General features: G+C 38.2%; 1 protein-coding gene across 11 annotated transcripts in view; it reads right to left on the bottom strand.

The window, feature by feature from the left end:
* Positions 1 to 20,845, bottom strand: part of Ogdh (oxoglutarate dehydrogenase Nc73EF) — a 60,186-nt gene that overhangs the window by 11,908 nt on the left and 27,433 nt on the right. For 6 of the 11 annotated variants that reach the window (XM_070140222.1, XM_027364419.2, XM_070140225.1 and 3 more), the window contains exons 4-14: positions 20,113 to 20,233; positions 11,125 to 11,247; positions 4,194 to 4,326; positions 3,842 to 3,929; positions 3,570 to 3,716; positions 3,163 to 3,342; positions 2,833 to 3,013; positions 2,543 to 2,652; positions 2,261 to 2,431; positions 1,794 to 2,043; positions 1,460 to 1,620 (exon numbers count right to left, since the gene is read on the bottom strand). In XM_070140222.1, coding sequence (XP_069996323.1) covers positions 1,460 to 1,620; positions 1,794 to 2,043; positions 2,261 to 2,431; positions 2,543 to 2,652; positions 2,833 to 3,013; positions 3,163 to 3,342; positions 3,570 to 3,716; positions 3,842 to 3,929; positions 4,194 to 4,326; positions 11,125 to 11,247; positions 20,113 to 20,233 — 1,665 coding nt within the window. Of the gene's footprint in view, positions 1 to 1,459; positions 1,621 to 1,793; positions 2,044 to 2,260; positions 2,432 to 2,542; positions 2,653 to 2,832; positions 3,014 to 3,162; positions 3,343 to 3,569; positions 3,717 to 3,841; positions 3,930 to 4,193; positions 4,327 to 11,124; positions 11,248 to 18,696; positions 18,800 to 20,112; positions 20,234 to 20,845 lie in introns of all 11 variants that reach the window. The other 5 variants (XM_070140226.1, XM_027364557.2, XM_070140227.1 and 2 more) reach the window with 2 other exon arrangements.

The following is a 20,845-nucleotide window of genomic DNA, read 5'->3' as shown; positions in this document are numbered from 1 at the left end:
ATAAAGAATATCAAATGACAAATACAGATATTGGCAAATGGGAAAAAAGGCTTATGCAGAAAAAGAGAAAACAACATTGCAAAGAGGAAGCATGGAGTCTTGTCACTGCACAGGAGTGTTCATGTGCACCCAGCCTACAAGTCACACTCTTGATACACTAGCTTCTCACGTAGGCCTAATACCTGGATTTTGAGCCACATGCACGTAGTGAAGCACCCAAATCCAAGGAGTTAAGGGTTGGTGTTTAACAAACAGTAGACCAACCCATAAACAAGTAAGATTCTCCCTATTGAGATCATACTGTACCTCTAAACACAATCAAAGTACATACCTACATATTCAGACAGGTATTAGTTGTCAAACTACAATTTTTTCAAAAGAGTCTTACGGTTCAACTCATTATCAATGTTTATCATAAAGCTGTGTCATACAAATGGTACATTACAGGTTTTTCACTGAACAAGTTAATCCACTCAATCCAGAGCAATGTCCTATCCCATCATGGAAGCCTATCCCAGAATGATAGCCCATCGTGCCGTGTGAGGTCAGACCTGCTCACAGCTGCACAAGGTTTAGCCCTGGCTGTATTCAGTCAGGAGAATCAGCCCTTCAAATGTAGGCTTAAAAGCCTCTTTTTAGCCTCATTGCCTAAATAATTATTCAAGTGACAGACAAGCATGTAGAGAATAGGGTAAATTTGTTTTCCACTCTTCTAAAGTTTCTTAGGAGCAGCTGACTCACACAAACCATTTTATTGCTTATATGGTGGCAATAACAACTTATCACTTAAAAACTACAATTCACAAATATACATTTACAAGAAATGCAAAGTGGAAACAAGAAAAAATGTGTAATCTAATTAAGGAGTCATTACACAGCTCATGACAAAAACTACTCGGTTGTAAACTTTGTTCAGACTTCAAAATTGTGATTGATGTTTCCCAACACAAAAACTGATGCACCAGATTCCGATACATATATGCATATGCTTATACATATACATACATATACATACATATACATATATATACATACATATACATATATATACATACATATACATATATATACATACATATACATATATATACATACATATACATATATATACATACATATACATATATATACATACATATACATATATATATATATATATATATATATATATATATATATATATATATATATATATATATATATATATATATATATATATATATATATATATATATATATATATATATATATATATATATATATATATATATATGTACATATGTATGTGTATGTGTATGTGTATGTATATATATGTATATGTGTATATATATATATATATATATATATATATATATATATATATATATATATATATATATATATATATATATATATATATATATATATATATACATGTTAACTATTGCCAGTAATGAACCATTCATCGTAATGAGTTTACCTTTTGGTGGTGAAGCACATGGTGTCGGTGGGAGAATGTTCCTCTTTCTACATCCTGGCCTGAGAGACGAACATGAGTTCCTTCCTTGAGCAGAGAACCAAAAGCCATGGCTTCTCCCAAGGCCCAGTCAGCTGTGCGAGATTCAACCATTTCCATGCGGCCTAAACCAAGAAAGATGTGAAGAGTTATAACTGGTCATATCAACAACATATAGCGATAACTTTCAGCATTCATTAGATATGATTCAACATTCAGTGCCATAAATACTGCAGAAGGCATTTCAAATAATGTCTTTTCAACTAACAACATGCTACCAAAATAACATAAGCCTTACTGTTGAGAATACGTTGGATGCCTCTGTGGATAACAAAGTCACTGGCATTAGGAGGAGCACTTGAGAACTTTTTGCCAATGTGCTTGAGAGTGTCCTCATGAACACCCGTGGGAGATATCTTCAGGGGATCCTTGCCCTCAAAGAAGCCGGACCAAGGTGAGTCAATCCAATGTTTGTTGAACACCTGAGTTTCTTGCTTTGCCACAGAAAAGGCAGTCTCGAGAATCTTTTCATATTTGTCCTTTACTTCCTGTTATCAAAAAGAAATCAGTGGATATAATTCAAAATGTGATTGATGTACCAATAGCTACAAGACCATATAAATTTTGCTTTAAATGAAGTCTTCATTTCCTCTAACAAAGATCTTTTCCATTTACAATATTCCAGCTGCCAGTTCTAGAATTCATATTTCTTTGGGATTGATGAATCATGCTGGATGCAGATTACAGTAAAAAGATGAGGTTTACCTTAACTTCCTCTGGAGTTACAACCCCTTCACTAATGAGCTTATCTCCATAAAGTTCAATCACAGGCTTCAATTTACGAATCCTAGTGTACATGAGTGGCTGCGTGAACATAGGCTCGTCAATTTCATTGTGACCATTACGTCTGTAGCACACCAAATCAATGACAACATCCTGAAACAGATAGAAAGAAACATTAATTAATAATTGTCTATGGTCTTCAAAGGTTAATCACAAATACATACCAGCAAAATGCAAATTTACAATTTCATCATTTACACTAACCTTGTGGAAAGTGCTGCGCCAGTCAGCTGCAACATTACAGACATGCATGACCGCCTCTGGGTCATCAGCATTTACGTGGAAGATGGGGGCATTGACGACGCGGGCCACATCTAAATAAATGTAAAAAAATATGAAGTATATTTGAAATTAATAACAAGAGAGTCCAGAAGAGAAAAAGAGAAAAGAAAACAAAATGACTTAACCACCAACGATACAAAAAGACAAGTTTACTAAATCTAAATTTGATAAGTATGTATATAAACTTTGTAACAAATTTTGCAAAATCGTACCAGTACAGTAAGGGGAAGAACGTGACATGCGAGGGTCAGTTGTAAAGCCAATCTGGTTATTGACAACAATATGAATTGTGCCATGGGTGGTGTACTCTGGGAGCTCTGACAAGTGGAAAGTCTCATAAACAATGCCCTGGCCTGAGAAAGCAGCATCTCCATGAAGAAGAATGGACAGCACCTAAAAGACACAAAATAATATCTGTGAACAGACTCGGGAACACTTCCTTTAATCATATAATCATATCATTGAATAAAAAATTCACCGTTAATCAACAAGGTGACAAATATCCTTGTTGAATCAAAAGTGTAAACCCTAGAATACATTACCTTCTTGCCCTCAGAGTCTCCATGGTAGAACTGCTCAGCTCTTGTCTTGCCCTGAACAACAGGGTCACATGCTTCCAGATGGGATGGATTGGCAACAATGGCGAGACGGATATTTTTGTTAGTCACGCGATTCAGTCGCTCTTGGTAAGTTCCCAAGTGGTATTTTACATCACCTGAACCCTGAAAAATTACAAAGAAAAAGATAAATTCAACATTTCTTCCCAGTAGAACAAATATGAAGTTAAACAAAAATACTAACCACATAGCAATAATCTTTAAGTCCTTTCTTTGAATCTGGGTTAATCACAGAGATGATAGCCACTTATTAGGACAATTATTTACTTCACATTCTTTAAGTGAATATCTTACATTCAAAAGGATATTTCACTAAATTCTTTCTCAATTACCTCATCAGCACTCTCGAGTCCAGCAAACTGAGTGAAGATGTGCTCAAGGGGCTTCCTGCACACGTTGGCCAGTACATTGAGGCGGCCTCTGTGGGGCATTCCCATGACAAAGCTTTCCACTCCAAGGGAAGTGGAACGGTCAATCACCTGTAGTTGCAAATAGAGCATGCTAAGTTGAACACAGTCAAGAGAAAACCAGATTTACTGATAAAATATAACCTTTATAAAAGAATATAAATTTCATTTGCATCACTAGTAACAGTTACACTAACCTGTTTCATTGCAGGGATCAAGATCTCACAACCTTCCAAGCCAAAGCGTTTCTCCGATGAAAATTTACGGGCCAAGAATGCCTCAAACCTACAACAATAAAAAGATATTAACTAGTATCAAAGGGCATCTCATTCTAACCCAGCATCTACAGCATTATATATTTGATAAGCTGCCATATCAAAGAGCTGTATCGCATTCCTCCAGATACAGAAAAAAAATCATGACAAATATCTAATTATGAATAGAGTTTTATCTTTTTTATAATCATAACATACAAGGCCAAACTCTTTCGCTTATAAAGTTTAAAATCAATACATGAAAAATATTCAAAATTTAAGGCGAAGTTCATACCCATGTGAGCGAGTTAATCTTGCAAGAAGGAGACGTTTCTCCATAGAATCCATTGTCATTACACCTGGCGATTCAAACTTCTGACGAATCCAATTACATTGCTCTAGTGAATTGATAAACATGAATTCAACACCTGAAATGAAAAGATTAGCTTTAATATACTTTAAACATGAGAGAGAGAGAGAGAGAGAGAGAGAGAGAGAGAGAGAGAGAGAGAGAGAGAGAGAGAGAGAGAGAGAGAGAGAGAGAGAGAGAGAGAGAGAGAGAGAGAGAGGGAGAGGGAGAGGGAGAGGGAGAGGGAGAGGGAGAGGGAGAGGGAGAGGGAGAGGGAGAGGGAGAGGGGGGAGGGAGAGAGAGGGAGAGGGGGGAGGGAGAGAGAGAGAGAGAGGGAGAGAGAGAGAGGGAGAGAGAGAGAGGGAGAGAGAGATTTGATTTGATTTGATAATATTTATTTACAGAACAGTGTACATGCCCTGTAAAAAGCCAGGGTAAGATGCTACCGCATCTATCCAACTGGCTATGCTTATATTTATGTAAAGGGCTATTAGTCAAACATTAGTTCTACATGCCTGAAGGGCTGTGTCATTATGCATACATTATTCACATATCATCTAGTTGGTAAAAAACCTTTTATATCCCTAATCATATCGAAGACAAGACCAGTGTCTATGATAAAATTAATATAATCAATAAGTGCTGGTCTCTGGACAGTGCTATTTGATCGATAGGATGCAGTTTTTGAGCAACAAAGTAAGTAATGTGTAAGATTATGCGACTTGGGCGCCTTGCACATTTTGCATTGGTGATACGTAACTGGCTTTGCCTCCAAGACTGCATCCTGTACATAATGTATAGTGTATTGATACCCTATGCGTAGCCTGGTTAGCGTGACCTGCTGTCTCCGAGACAGTCCATCGTAGTATTTATATGGTTTGTCAGCATCACATGACCTGACAATACTATCATAATGCCAGATGGTACCATGTCCACTTTTCTTCAATTTTTCAGTGGTCCATACCTGGCCCTCATAATCTCGAAGACAGCTGATAACACGTTTTTTCATTTGACTGATAGATAGCGGTATTACATAATATGGTTCTTCATGGGAAAGTGCTTGCTTTGCTAACTTATCTACGTTGTCACAGGTTGATATCCCTATATGAGAAGGTATCCAGTATAGTGATACTTGTATACCCTGCTCGGATAGGCTAGCGATTTGGTGAATGGTATTGATAGTTACCATGTTTTCTGGATTAAATGTTGTAAGTCTATACAGTGCACCCTGGTTGTCAGAGAAGACAGCTAGGTGTCGCTGCTGTTCAGTGCCTTTTTTGATGGCATGGTATATTGCTACTGACTCGGCATCAGTTGTGCTTGTCCAGTTGGAAATTCGCACACTTTCTTGAAGACCAATGTCGGGAATTAGTACACCAATCCCTGCTGCTCCATGAGGATCAGTAGAAGCATCACAGTAGATTGCAAGTGGGGGGGTACCCTGAGGGGGATGGAGAATTTCATCTATATATTTCAAGTAATGGCCTTTTAACTCTGTTATTGAAGTCATGGATTTTGGCCCTGTTAATTTATCAATATGTACGTTAACATGTGATCTATGCCATGGTGAAGTAAGCGTTGCTTCTGGGATGTTGATAAAATCATTGTTCCACACACTGAAGCTGAGAATGGTCTGAGCAGTCTTGGCCTTCCATTCCAAGTTTGACTTTATGAGATTGGAGTACCGAGGCCGTCGGACATGCCTAACTCTACAATTAATCTCATTAGACAATGCAAGGGAAATATGAGGTTTGGACTGAATCTGCAGAAGTCTGATGCCGAGTATGGTGTTGACTTGGGTAATACGGCTGTGAATTGACGGGAGATCAAGCTCTTTCCTCATGACAAGAACTTTAGCAGTTATTGGGCAACCCAAAATGACTCTCATGGCCTTGTTCTGTAAGATTTCAAGGGGTTTGAGAACATTTTGTGGCAACATACTAAGAACCGGGCTCGCATAGTCTATCATGGACCTAACAAGGGAAATGTACATCAATCTTAGGACTCTTAGGGAAGCACCAACGTATCTGTTACTTATGTATTGTAAAGGTCTTAAGCGCTCCAGGCAGCATTCTCTGATGTTTTGAACGATTTCCCGAGTGAAGCGGGAATTGCGGGACATGAGGTGGGGAGCACTCACCATAACACCTAGATACTTATAGGTGTCAGTTTTTGCAATAACTTGCCCACCTAATCTTGGAATATATGACAGTTTGTTTGATCTGGAAATATACTTAGTCTTGACAGGGTTGATTACGAGTCCAAGGGAAGTGCACTTTTTACTGAATCCCTGAAGAACATACTCCCCCCTATCAAATACCTGAATGAGAACGTCATCAGCATAGGATGTGATGCTGCATAGGTCTCCTAACTCACTATTTAGCTTGCAAAGAGAGTGCATAAGAATGTTAAATAGTGAAGGGGACAAAACTCCTCCTTGTGGAGTTCCTAACTCGAGTTCACCATAATTACTGTAGGTGCCTTGGTAACATACTCTTGCTCTTCTCAAAGACAGATAATCCTTTATCCATAGCAGAAGCTTGCCCTTAACTCCTAGGAGAGTTAATTCATGGAGGATTGCAGTAGGGGAAGCTCTGTCAAATGCACCCTTGAAATCTATGAAGTAAGAAGCCTGTGCATTACTTCCACTGAGGTACTGTGCCAGGCACATTTGTGTTCCTTTTCCCTTTTGGAAACCAAAGACTGATGGGTGAATTTGATCTTTGATCTGGTGGAGCAGGCGATTGAGGAGGATCCTTTCACAGGTTTTAGAGAGACAGGATGTCAGAGAAATCGGTCTAAATTCATCAGGACACCCTGGTTTTGGGATAGGAATAATGGTGGCTTGTTTCCAGGAAGTAGGCAAGATGCCTGTAGAATAAGTTAAGTTGAAAAGATCAAGGAGAGGATTTCTTCCCTGTACCTGTACCTTTGCAAGGAGTCGGATGATGTCGTAAGTGATTCCATCATCCCCAGGTGCAGTGGATTTGCTAGTTTTAATGGCTGCAAGAAGTTCGTGTCTTGTAAATGGTGCATCAGCCTCATCTAAAAGTCGGCACTGATAGTTAATTTCATTTTTGTGTTTTGACTTAAGGGAGCATCTACGAATGGATAATGGAAGATTATCGAGAGAAGAGTTTTCGCAGCATTTACTGAGGATTGACAAAGCTACCCTTTCTGGATGAGGGTGGGGAGTGACATTGTGTGCATTGCCTTTAATCTTATTGATTTCCCTCCACACATTACTCATGGAGCTCGTGGAGTCAATCGATTCTGCCCAGGCATACAATCTCTCTTCCCGCTTTTGTGTCATTATCTCATTAAGTTTTTTACTAAAGAAAACAAGGTCCCTAGCTAAGTAGGGATTTTTCCCCAGGTTTTTTAGCTGATTTACTGTAGACCTTATTAACTTTCTAAGTAGCTTTATTTCCGGATCTTTGTTAAGGTGATATGCTCGTTTGCCTCTGGAGGATGAAGACCTATGTTTGACAGGGTTTCTGGGTTGGAGTTGGGTGATGAGGTTACCAACTTGTTGACAGAGAGTTTCATTAAAGTGATCAAGGCTGGCAGGAATATAGTGTTCATACCAGCAGCCAATCCTTTTAATAAACTCATTATGATGTTTAGTGGCAAGATGGTATCGAAGACGTGGCTGGGGCGGGCTTCTTTTAGCGAATGGGAGGGTGATACTTAATGCCCAATGATCACTGACTAAGAAAGGGACAACTTCCGCAGTGCATGGGAGTGGGCGCTGATTGTATAAGACTATATAATCTAATTTGCCACCTAGATAATGAGTCTTTTCAAAGGGGCACAATAGGTGTATGGGATCACTGGTGTTTTGAAGATAATCATAATATACCTTACCGTTTTTACCTATGGTGCTTCCCTCAGAGCCAAGGAGAGGATGACGGGCATTAAAATCTCCACACAGTAAGACAGTAGCATTATGTATCATACTGTCGGGAGGTTTAGGTACCACTTCACTATCATGTGGGTTATATACATTAATGATGGTGATGGTTCTACCATCAAGAAATATTTTAACACCAAGATATTCAGCACTTGCATTGTCACGGTTGTCATCGATCACTTTTGATGGGATACTATTTTTTATGTAAATACCAAGTCCTCTTGCAGAAGGATTAGCAATATTAGGTTTGTCGTGATATGTGTATCCTGCAATTTTTGCATAACGAGCATCAGTTCTAACTTCCTGGAGGCAACACACATCAACATCTTCCGAGTGAAGATACTGAGCGAGGGTCGCCTTGCGTTTCTGTAAACTGTTAATGTTCCAGGTAATGCACTTTAACAGATTATTTTGATCCATCGATCATCACTTGACCGTTTCCAAGGCCCACTGGATGTTGTCGTTGCTCGAGGAAGAGCGCAAAAATCCTCTCCTGGAATTGCACCATCTGTTGCTGCATCATGAACATCATCTGCTCCATCTGCTTGAACAACATTTGTATCAAATCTTTCATTTCCCTGTTGGATTCTTGCTTTTCCTGCTGCGGTGAGGGAGGAGCTGGAGCTGGTGATGGCGTCGGTGCTGCAGCTGGCACTGGAGCAGGAGCTGCAGATGGTGCTACAGCTGGCGCTGGAGTGGGTGCTGCAACTGGAGTAGAAGCTGCAGCTGTCGTTGGTGTTGCAGCTGGTGCAGGTGCTACAGCTGGTGATGTGGCCGGTGCCATGGCTTTATTTGCAGAGGCTTTCAGAGTTGACCTCTGCAGGTGTGGGAATTCCCGCACGTCATTAAGACGAGGGGCTGGGCGGGGTTTATTGGGGGGAGGGGCTGCCTGCTTTTTTTCATGTGTTGTCCTTCTGTCTTTCGGGTAGTAGGCGCATAATGGCGAGTTGGCATTATGCTCCTGACGGCAGTTCACACATTTCCGAGGGATGATTTTACCTTCAGAAATTTTCTCTGCGCACTCTGAGCTTTCATGCGAAAGAGCGCAGTATCGGCACCGCGGTGCCTCTCGTGGACACGCACGTGCCCCGTGTCCCCACTTGGAGCAATGGGAGCAAAACGGGGTCAGAGATTTGAAGATGGCACATCTAAAGGGTGCCATGCCCTCCACCATTTTGATAGTTTTGGGGATTACCTCCCCCTCGTATGTTATGATGACTCTCTGGGTCATCAATCCATTGATCTTCATGCGTTTGGCATGTACGACGCGTTCATTGTAAGACATCATTTCATTTGTTTCGATTTCTCTTGGGACGTCGAACACAATAACATTTGTGCACTTCCCTTTTCCATACACTTTCGCCTTTTCTAAAATTTCGCCACCTGCACCGGCAGTGGTTATGTGGGCAAGAATTTGTTCATTTTTACATCTCACATACACATTGTTTCTCCCAATCTTAAGTTCAATGGACCCCTTTGTCTTGTTGTATGGGTCCAATTTTAAAGCCTGGGATACCCAGCGATACTTATCCCCGTGTGTCCGAAGCTTTGTGTCGGCTTTAAAATGCGCGCACAGGTGTCCAGGGGGCGTAATTTCTACAGAGTCAGGTAGTAGTCTTTTTGCTTTTTTCTTTATTGGTTCCTGGGGGAGGCCACTGATATCTTCCTCACGGAGGACACCATATCTACCCTCGGTTTCCATGGGCGTGTCTGTCATTGTTTCGTTTGAGGTCGGGGTCATTTCCTGAAGAAACAGGGCCCGACCTGACCTCCCTGTGCAAACCCAGGTGCACACACGGGCCGCTTACGCCGCGCCCACAAGGCACATCTGTGTCCGTACGTAGTTTTTTCACTTATTTTACTTCACTATATGATATTTAGATCACTTTAGATTCAGATCAAATGATCATGTGAACATTATCGCGCACTGCAGCAATCCACAGCTGGCAGGTCTATGAAGACCTAATAGTCAAGGTAACACAAATCCCGTAAGGACAGGTCAAGGTCACAAGAGGTCACACAGCACGTCTGCACACTATGGTGACAGGATGATGACTGAGGGGGAGAGAGAGAGAGGGAGAGAGAGAGAGGGAGAGAGAGAGAGGGAGAGAGAGAGAGGGAGAGAGAGAGAGGGAGAGAGAGAGGGAGAGAGAGAGGGAGAGAAAGCAAGAGAGAGAGAGAGAGAAAGCAAGAGAGAGAGAGAGAGAAAGCAAGAGAGAGAGAAAGCAAGAGAGAGAGAAAGCAAGAGAGAGAGAAAGCAAGAGAGAAAGCAAGAGAGAAAGCAAGAGAGAGAGAGAAAGAGACAGAGACAGAGAAAGAGAGAGAGACAGAGAAAGAGAGAGAGACAGAGACAGAGAAAGAGAGAGAGACAGAGAAAGAGAGAAAGAGACAGAGAAAGAGAGAAAGAGACAGAGAGACAGAGAAAGAGAGAAAGACAGAGAAAGAGAGAAAGACAGAGAGAGACAGAGAAAGAGAGAAAGACAGAGAGAGACACAGAAAGAGAGAAAGACAGAGAGAGACAGAGAAAGAGAGAAAGACAGAGAGACAGAGAAAGAGAGAGAGACAGAGAAAGAGAGAAAGAGAGAGAGAGACTGAGAAAGGAGAAAGAGAGAAAGACAGAGAGAGACTGAGAAAGAGAGAAAGACCGAGAGAGACAGAGAAAGAGAGAAAGACAGAGAGAGACAGAGATACAGAGGACAAGCAGACAGACTCAGACACAGAGAAAGACAAAGAGCAACAAACAAACAAGCAAACTCACCAATAGAGCTACAATAGGAGAAAGATGAAGACTAATTTACATAAAGATAGACACACAAAAATATATCCAGGTAGAGAGAAACACAGCCAGACAGACATGTACTCAAATACAGACAGATAAACAGACAGACAGGTACTCTGACATACATACAGACTGACTCAGACACAGAGAAAGACAAAGACCAACAAACAAACGAGCAAACTCACCAATAGAGCGGCAATAAGCATTTTCTAATCTCTGGATGATCTCCTTGAGTGGCAGCTGTCTTTCCTTGCCTCCAACATAAGTTGACATAGGCAACTTAAATGAGCGTTCCATATCTTCTTCGCCTGTTTTAATGAGCAGGTCAAGTCATTAGTAAGGTTTAAGATACATAAGTATAGATAAAATGTTTACTAGTATTTTATATATATCCAATGTTTTGATAAATTAAAATTTTCAAATTAATTACTTCAGTTGTGTCATCTATTACAACTATATATACATAATCTTATATACATACATTTTATGTCATTCTCATGATCTCTATATCAATAACAAATATGTTTCCAAATATGTCATACCATCTAATCAAGTTAACTAAAAAGAAACAAACCACAGGCAAACCATAACAGTATCATACGCAACTATTCTCTCCCCCATGCCAGGGATAAAACCAATCTTCTGTGTTTTGTCTCTACTCTTAAATCACTTCTGACGAGATGGGAGGGGCTTAATAAACTGAAACTTGGGCTTTCCCCTGCTTCTGAACATGCACACATTCACTCTTATTTTTCAGCTTAAGGCTTCTATGAAAGACAATGCAATCATGGAGATAGCTTGAGCAATTTCAATCATAAAGTAATATGTTCAGGCTGAGAACCAGTGGCCTGTCAACAGAAACTGAGATTCCCTAGTTTTCTAGACAATCAATCACTCTCCATCCTGTAAACTCAAAGAACAAAAGGTGACATGTTAATCCAACCCCGGATAGTGCTGGCTTGAAGAGAAGAATTGGTACGAAAGCAAGATACATCCTACATAGAAAACTACGGGGATTGAAAAGTAGAGAACCAGCAAAAACAAGCTGCAGAAGAATTAAACAGTGAAAGTATCAACATATATTTGTAAATTTCAATACCTGAAATTATCGATAGGAAGTCAGAGAAAGAGAGAGTGGGGAGAAAAAAAGACATGCAGCATTACTCCACGTAACAAAAACTTATCAGTTTGATCACCTAGTATCTCTAGTATCAGTAAAATCATGAATGTCATGATTACCTTATACAATTGTCAATGCTCTCACAAGGTACTATACTGATGTAAAAGATTTTTTACAAACACTGAAAAATTTTACAATATTTCTTTCAACATTATATATCTTGATCTAGATTAGTGAAAAGTAAATAAAATAAGAAATGGAAACAAATCATAAACATACATAATATACAAAAATTTGGCAACAATAATCTTATTGAACAGACATTACAGTGTAAGGAAAACCGCTTGAGTTGCATGCTTATATTTTCTGAAATTCAACTCGGTTTCTTCAAAATAATCATAAAATGCCTATCTGCAAAATCAAATGCCACTAATAATTATAATCTACGTGTTATTTTCCTTTAATATGCGAGTCATTACACTTTCCAAATATTAGCAAAGCACGTATATGGAAACTACTAAATTGTGCTGAAGCTCTTGGCTATACATTAAGCATCCCTAATTTTTCTAATGGAAGCCATTTATTAAATCCACAGTGCCATGTATGTTCCCACATACCATAACTTCCATTAAGGGAAAGCATTTCATAGCTAGTGCTGTGAAAATCCAAGCACAGTGAGTGTTGGGTCCAGATTCCCTTATCAAAGTTTACACAGGAATTTTTCTAATATTAGGAGCAAAATGATAAAATACATACCTTTTATCAAACATAGCATATCAATATCTTTAAAGCATGAGCAACCACTTATGACAGAAGAAGAATGTAAAATGCCATTTGAAACATGCTTCTAAACAAGTAAATATAGAAAAGAAACAACAGGTTACACGAGAGAAAACCGCTGAGAAAGGATATGCAACAAAGAACACTGAAGGAAACCTCAATCATATGAACAAGACAAGCCCTGAAAGAACACTGACAGGACCAACAAAAGACATCCTACTAACAAAAACTAGTGGCAATAGCAGGGCAGTGCAGCAAATATTAGTTATACAATGAACTTCTTAAATAATAACATGCTCAAAAACATATCATGATCCAGCAACATATTCAAAAACAAGACAAAGGCATACATCTTATAATCAGGACAAAACATTACTGTAAAAATAGGTTTATGAGCAAGCTTTTACCTAAGAAGTACAGTATACACAAACTGTTCACTTGATACTTATGATAATTTTTCTCATGTCTTCCCCTTCTGATGATGTATACCATCTTTTATTTCTGGCAGATTATTCCTTAAACAGATACACAAGGTCTTGGGATTTTGCAAGTAGCAACATAGTTAACAAATGCATCTAGTCATGAATAACATTCAAAATGGTAAGTAGTATATAAAGGAGCACTAAAAATCAATACTAATACGACCCAAGCAGATAAGAGGCATAAAAAGTTGACAAACTTCATTGATTCAGACCATTTCTGTGTTGCTCTTAATGTAGCACAATTTTGTTAAGCCCTAAAGGATGTCCATCCTACATTTAGGTACTCTCAGGTGAGGATGTAAAGGATGCAGGGTAAACTGTACCAATATTTGCTCAAGCAGCCGCATATTATTATACTGCTCTTAAGCCTGATAATGCAGAATTTTATCATTCGAATCTAGAAATGCACCTCATTCTGTGTAACTTGAATTAGAGTACACAGAAGTAATTGTTTAGAGCACTGATATTCCTTAGCTGCATCAGATCACATAAACAGTACACCATTTAGAGCTAAAGGATATACTGACAGGTGGCATGTTTGTACAGACCACAGTACAACAGAACTCCTTTCCAAGTGGCATGCTCCAAGCTGTGTGCACTAAACAATTGTTCACTTGTTTGGTCATAACCAAGAAGTAGGCTTAAGTTGTAAAGTATATCAATCAGTAGTGTTGGCTTCTGCAGAGGAGTTAAGTCTACACAATGGTCTAACAAGGGAAAGGAATGTTAAAATCATAGCCATGAGATGCAGAAGAAATGTATCAAAACTTCAATGGCAAAATTTTTCTACATAATAAGCTACAATCACAAATCTTGATGGGTGAAATAAACCCAATACATCATCTAACATGTTGAACCAACATTCAATTAACCCAATGTCGATGGGAAAATGGTGATTTCCCTTTGACAATGCTTGGTTAAATGTTTCTACATATAGATGGCTCTGCCAATGCTTAGCCACAAAGGAGTCAATTAGTAGATCTTGCGACCTCACTTTTCCTTGAAAAAGCGGGAAAATGTTGTTGTTTTTTTAACTAAAGCTATTAATATTGACACTTATTTGTGTTATAAACATTATAATTACTATATTGTTACTGACATTACTAACAGCAGTATTAAATACTAGAAAATATCAAAAATCAAGGAAAAGGGTAAACATGTGAGACAGATAGTTCGCATAATTGGCTCATTGGTGACAGTACTTGTGGAGCCATCTATATGTAAAAACAAATGCTAAATTCAACACCCACAATGGGCAATGGCATGTATGTACATGCCATGCCCTGCAGCTTGGGTTAAAAATATAATTGGAAAAAAAAAAAAAAAAAATAGTTAATGCACTAAACCAGACCATAAATCAACATATTAAATTTTAGCATACTGATTCATGCCCAGTCCCCCTGTACCAAGCACACAGTCCCCAGTTTGTAACCCAAAGAACTATACAATTGGTGACTGGTGGTGCAATCATGTTATCATTACACCATATGATGGATACAAATATCCATAAATTTTTCCTGTCATAGTAGACATGAAATGTTTGCATACTATCTATACAGATTTTGTACTGCTTTCAGAATGTTCAGAATGGTCTCATCACGCACTTCTGCGGGTATATTTTGATGCCGTAAATAAAAGTTTCCGGGTGGCTACAAAATCGGCGTGCGGGGCTGGCCCGAACTCTGCCCGCACGCTGAGTCAGAGCGCGAGCCCCGATACAGCGTCACGCTGGCGGGACATCCCACCTGGCATTTTTTCCCCCAGGTGTCTCATCGTAAATGGGTTAACTTTTTTATAAGATTTTTTTTTTTTTTTTTTTTTTTTTTTTCAAGTTTTAATTCCATTTATAACAATGGTTATTCTTTGCTGTGACATGCTGCCTGTTCATTTTCTGTTTAGTGCATTAACAATGAATGCAGGTCAGCAAGCTTGCTAGATGATAACGCTACTGCTGCACCACACAGCATACAAGCAGAGAGGAGTCTACCAATTCCCTTGGCAGAACAAAAAGGAAAACAGTTGGATGTGAACTTTCAATAAACCCTTTCATTTCATTTCATTCCCATTTCATTAAATTCCTTTTCTGGAGTGATTGCAATGTAATTTCGGTGCATCAGTATTTTGACCCACTGGATCTGGGCACTTGGCTTACTTCAGTGGCGGCTCTCACAGGTGTGTGGCTTGTAGGATGGGCATACACAAACACTTGTGTGCAGTGTCAAGTGTCAGTGTCCTTACAGAATTTTCATGACAGTGTATTCCCGTCATCCTGGCCCTGAGCCAAATTTTTTCATAACAGTATGTTCATGTCACCTGGTCCTCAAGCCAAATCTTTTCATGATAGTATGTTCATGTCACCTGGTCCTCAAGCCAAATTTTTTCATAATGTGATCACATCACCCAGCTCCATGGAGTTAACCCACTCATGATGGGTGACATCCTATTTTATCATGGTTAGGCCATCCTGCATGCCAGGATAACATCTTATCACATTAAGCCTGCTCTAAGTTGTGTGCACCAAACAGTTCTTCACTGTTGCTTGGCCTTGGCTCTGGCTAAAAGCAGGGCTAGAGTTCTTAAGTTCAGTCTTCAGATTAGATCACTCTATTATGTGTTGTAAATACTATTGCAAACAAGGGCTCTTCAGTTGCTTCTGGGGTTCCTTCATCATTAACTTTATATTTTTTTTCTTGAATGATTAGGAACAGTTCCCCCTTTAAACCTGTTACACATCTACAATACAACTCATCACCTTAAGATCAATTTTTAACAAATGTAACCAGATCACATAGTGAGAAATTCCTGTACAGTAAAAAAGATATATATGTTTTTCTTTCCTTCTTTCTTTCCTTGAAAGTTAACATACTGACAACTTCTAATGAATATGTGAAGTAATAGGACTCTACTAGAGCAGTCTAAAATCAAAGAGAACTTTTTTTTTTCTTACAACTTAAACTTCTCTTAAAAATCACCTTCAATATTGATACTTGTTTCCATTCAGTAGCACATCTTTGTGATAAAGTACAGATTTCCAAGCAAATTTTCTTTGGTCTCTTCAATTGTCTGAAACTGAATTTTGACTTTAGAAACAAAAACAATTTTGTTTCATATGCTCAGACACTTAATAAATACATATATATTTTTAAGGTCTTCTGGCATTTGAGATGGAAATGTGAGGGAAAAGACGACCTGAGGCAGGGGCAAACAAAATTGTAAGCTGCACCAAATAGGCACACTAATTAAGACATATCCCCTTCAGCCATCACTTTTTGGTAGTTCAGAGTAATTTTTATCCCCAAGCATTGTACCGCACCTTTTCCCCACCAAAAAAAAAAAAAATTCACCCTGAAAAGTCACAAAATGCTGACAATATAAGAGACAATGAAAATTCCAGCACAGTATCTGCAAAATATTAGATGTAGTCTATCAGTAGTGTAGGTGACTATTAAAAAAAAATCTGATTTTGTTGTAAGTAAAGCAATATTTTCCCCCTTTTAATTCAACCCAATGATGCCAGGATGGCATGCCATGTCATGTCCACTGTGATTCTAGTTTATCAATTTTCTTTTATACAGATATGACTCCATAAGAGCTTAGTCATCAAATCTCACCTATTAAACCTTTTCCTTGACTTACAGATAAAAAAAAAAAAAAAATGCCAATGGTACTGACAATAACATATAATAATCCATGTCCAAAATAATTGTAATGACAGTAATGACATGGCTTTAATAAGCAATAGAAAATAATAAAAAAATTCCCAAAAATACAAGGAATTGGAATACCAGATGATTTCAGGCTCCTTGATGACTAAGAATTTGTGGAACCATATATGTCAACAAAATTCACAAAACAATTACTGTGGACAGTGCAATTGCCTGTCACCAATACATCAACTTCTCTATATACGAATCTTGAGTAAATAGTATACAAAGAAATAATAAACATCAAAACTTTCCATGGTAAAGCAGGCTTCAGCTGAAAATAATCAGCAGCATTAGCTTTAGGTTAGCATTAGTAAAAAGCCAAAAAACAATTTATACGTAACACATTGTACTGGGTTAATTATAAGCATCTGTCCTCACAGTGTGCCAGTGTTAATTCAAGTTTTAGCACCTCAGCATAGAACTAGATCCCCCGTACTTTCTGCTTGACGAAGCACATCAAATGGGTGGAGCCTAGTTCTTGTGGTGAGCAGGAGGGAAGTGGGGGGGGAGTAAGTGCGCTGTAGTAGTTGTTCTTCTTATGAGAGTTTTTGCCTCTTGGTCTATACTAATCTTTTTTTCTATTCTGGTGTAGCCAAATACAAGAACGGAAAAAGGAAAGAGATTAAGGCAATCTACAGGAAGGAAAAGAAGTATTCAACCTTTCTTCATTTTTGGGTGTGAGTATCATAAGCTGTCAAAACAGAAGGTACAAGAAAAGAACACAAGAAATTATGAAGGAGAAATGAGAGAGAAGACTTGAAAATCAGAAGAGGGGTTTTAGGTGAATGAAGATGGGAAGAAAATAGTAAAAGAAGGAAATAATAGGCAAGCAAACAGATATGGAAGGGTGAACTGATTGATAAGGAATTAAGAAAAATGATACAAATAAGAGTACCTAAAAAAATACCTACAAGTAAAAAAAAAAGAAAAAGAAGAAAAGGGAAGAAACCATGACTACCATTTATCCAAAAATCTGTTCCAAACTAAATTTGGAGAAAATCCAAGCTTATAAAAAATGCTTAGATAAAACACCATATCAAAGTCTAAGGAGAACCACTATTAAAAATATATATATATATGAATAGCTGAACACATTACAAAAAGCCACCAAGGAGTGAAAATCCAACCACTCCATAATTAAAAAAACAAAAAAACTGAGTACTCATGCAAAAAGTATGGGAAAATTTTCACATATTACCAAAATTTCCATATAAAGCTACAGCAAGCAACCATGCCCATGAAAAGAAAAAGCAATAATTCATGCTAAAGTTTGAGAAGGCTAATTCTGTCAATAGTGAATAATGAATTAATTAAATGGCAGTCACCATTCTGATAATCTAAACATGCCTAAAGAAAAAAAGATCTTGTGGGATTCTTACTAATCAACAAAAAATAAAAACCTATTAAAAAAAAACTAATCAGACCAATCAGGCAAAGTAAATAATAGAACACTAAAGTATCCATATTATGAAAAAATATATATATAAAAAATTGCAAACCAAAATACACAACAATCAACAAGTGTACATAATCTTTTCAAATGCAGAGAGTACGGGGATCTACACACCCTTACAACAAACCCAATTAATCATGCCTATTAACAATGCTCTCTACGCTCTGGTCCTTTCTGGTCATGAGCTCATGTCTTAGTTACCAGATGAGACTTACTGAAACGGTTCATATAATTGCGGACGACAAGCTGCCTGCCCTGGGAGGGATCCACTGTGTTGATGCCAAGTGGATCTAGATTAGCAATGCTGTGGCCGCGGATCTGTAGGGTAGACCATCGGCGTCATCCTAAAGCTATCTAAATATCCACATTCATCAGTGTTCATGTGCACCAACTTGGATAACTTGGCATTCGCTTGCACATGAATAATGTTGACTTACCCAAAATCAACAAGAACTGGTTCTCAACACCAACTTTTGTAAGCCTACTTAACTACCAGTTGGGAGAAATAAGATGCTTAAAGAAAGAAAAAAAATAATAATAGTAGTCCACATCCCTTTAGGGGTAATGCAATGAAGTACACAGAAAAACTTTGCATCCTTAATATCTGTTGCAGATCTTACCTGGTTAAATCCAATGGTGTTACACAAAAGACTACAACAAATACCCAATTCTGAATCAACCTGAACATATCAATCCGATTTTTGTTGCATGCTCTCAGTAAAGACAGACACAAATTGGTAAATCCCCTGTCATGTAGAGCAGTACTTATCTCAAGCAAGGCCACTACCACAGTGGATGAAGCACATCAGCTGCTACTAGAACAGACAATGTGTTACTGGGATACTAACAGTATTCAAAAAGAAGTTTAAAGAGAGGGAAACCCTGGGGAATGTTAGTAGCTACAGGCAAATCAAGCTAACATTGACAAAACCACTACTTAAAAGTACTGCAGGATTTTCAAATCATTTGAGCGATCTACCCGACTCTCCAGCTTGAAAATACCTTCCTCCCTTAGAAAAAACAATACACCACAGAAAGTATCTGCATGCACAGAGCCCTCAAAACATATGCACCTTTTTAGAGACATCTATTTCTAAATAAAATAAAAACTCCCTAAACTATAACTCCTGTTGTGCTAATCAAAGTTCAAACCTGATACCTTGCCAGCACTCACCTGTAAAACTACCCAATCAATCAGGTATGTATTTTGTAAAAGAAGAGAAAAGGAAAAATCTAACACCTAACACTTGATTATTATGAATTATTAGCATTACTGTCGGAAATTAACGACCAATTTTTACCAACATCTGTTCATCAATTTTAGGTTATCAAATAAGCCAGGTATTCTTCCAATAAGACAATATTTACATCTTGACTTATTCCACCTAAACAACTTATATACACTATGCAAAGAAAGGTTACTGGTGCATCACACATCCATTTTCCAATCAATTGTTTTATCTCAGACAGCCCAGTGACAATGCTGACGCACTCAACCATACAAAAGACACCATCACCATAACTGTACAGAAGTGCCGTGATTGCAATATTGTACAAAAGTGTCCACTAAAGGATGTCTAACCCACATCCCTGAGATGAGCTGTTTCTTACAGTTCATCTTAAAGGCATACCAAATGCATCAACATAGGAGCGGACTACTGTTCTGGACGGCAGCGTGGTGGGGGGACGGTCCTTGAGGGCTTCTCGGTCTATGCCAAGTGGATCCAACGCTGCTACCAAATGCCCACGAGCCTGTTATTATACCCGGGTATATGCTATATGTTAGTGCCTAAGGATGTTACTAAGATACATTCCTCACACTTAGAAAACAAATTATTTCTGTCCCAAACCTAATTTGCTTCCGGTGATTAGATATATATATTTCCTGATCTATAGAGAAGCATTTAACATAAAAACAAAAGAGAACAGGTATAGAAAGATACATAACACTATCCCCCCCCCCTATAAAGATGTAATAATATCTAATTAACTACTTATGTCAACCAAAAAAAATATAATGATTGATACCTTCATATCATTCTATCCTAATGTTTTCCCTAAGCCAAAAGCTACATACCAAGGAAAGCAAATTAGGTTTGTAACAAAACACATGCAAAACCATATCTTAACTCAAAACTGAATAAACAAAAACTCAAGGTACACCATTTAATACATAATAAAAACTGAAGGTATTCAAAATTGTAACTTTGAAACACCATGACACACAAACATCACTGCACAGATACTATCAAACAACCAATCTACCAAAATAATTCAATAACCTATAGTTCCACTGTCCTTTGACGTCGCTTTCCACATACGAAAGTATATTTAAATGAAAACAAAACATGATGTAACTTTCCT

The sequence above is a fragment of the Penaeus vannamei genome, chromosome 26 (genome assembly GCF_042767895.1).
Source record: "Penaeus vannamei isolate JL-2024 chromosome 26, ASM4276789v1, whole genome shotgun sequence".
Lineage (NCBI taxonomy): Eukaryota > Metazoa > Arthropoda > Malacostraca > Decapoda > Penaeidae > Penaeus > Penaeus vannamei.
This window is presented reverse-complemented; position numbering and strand designations above follow the sequence as displayed.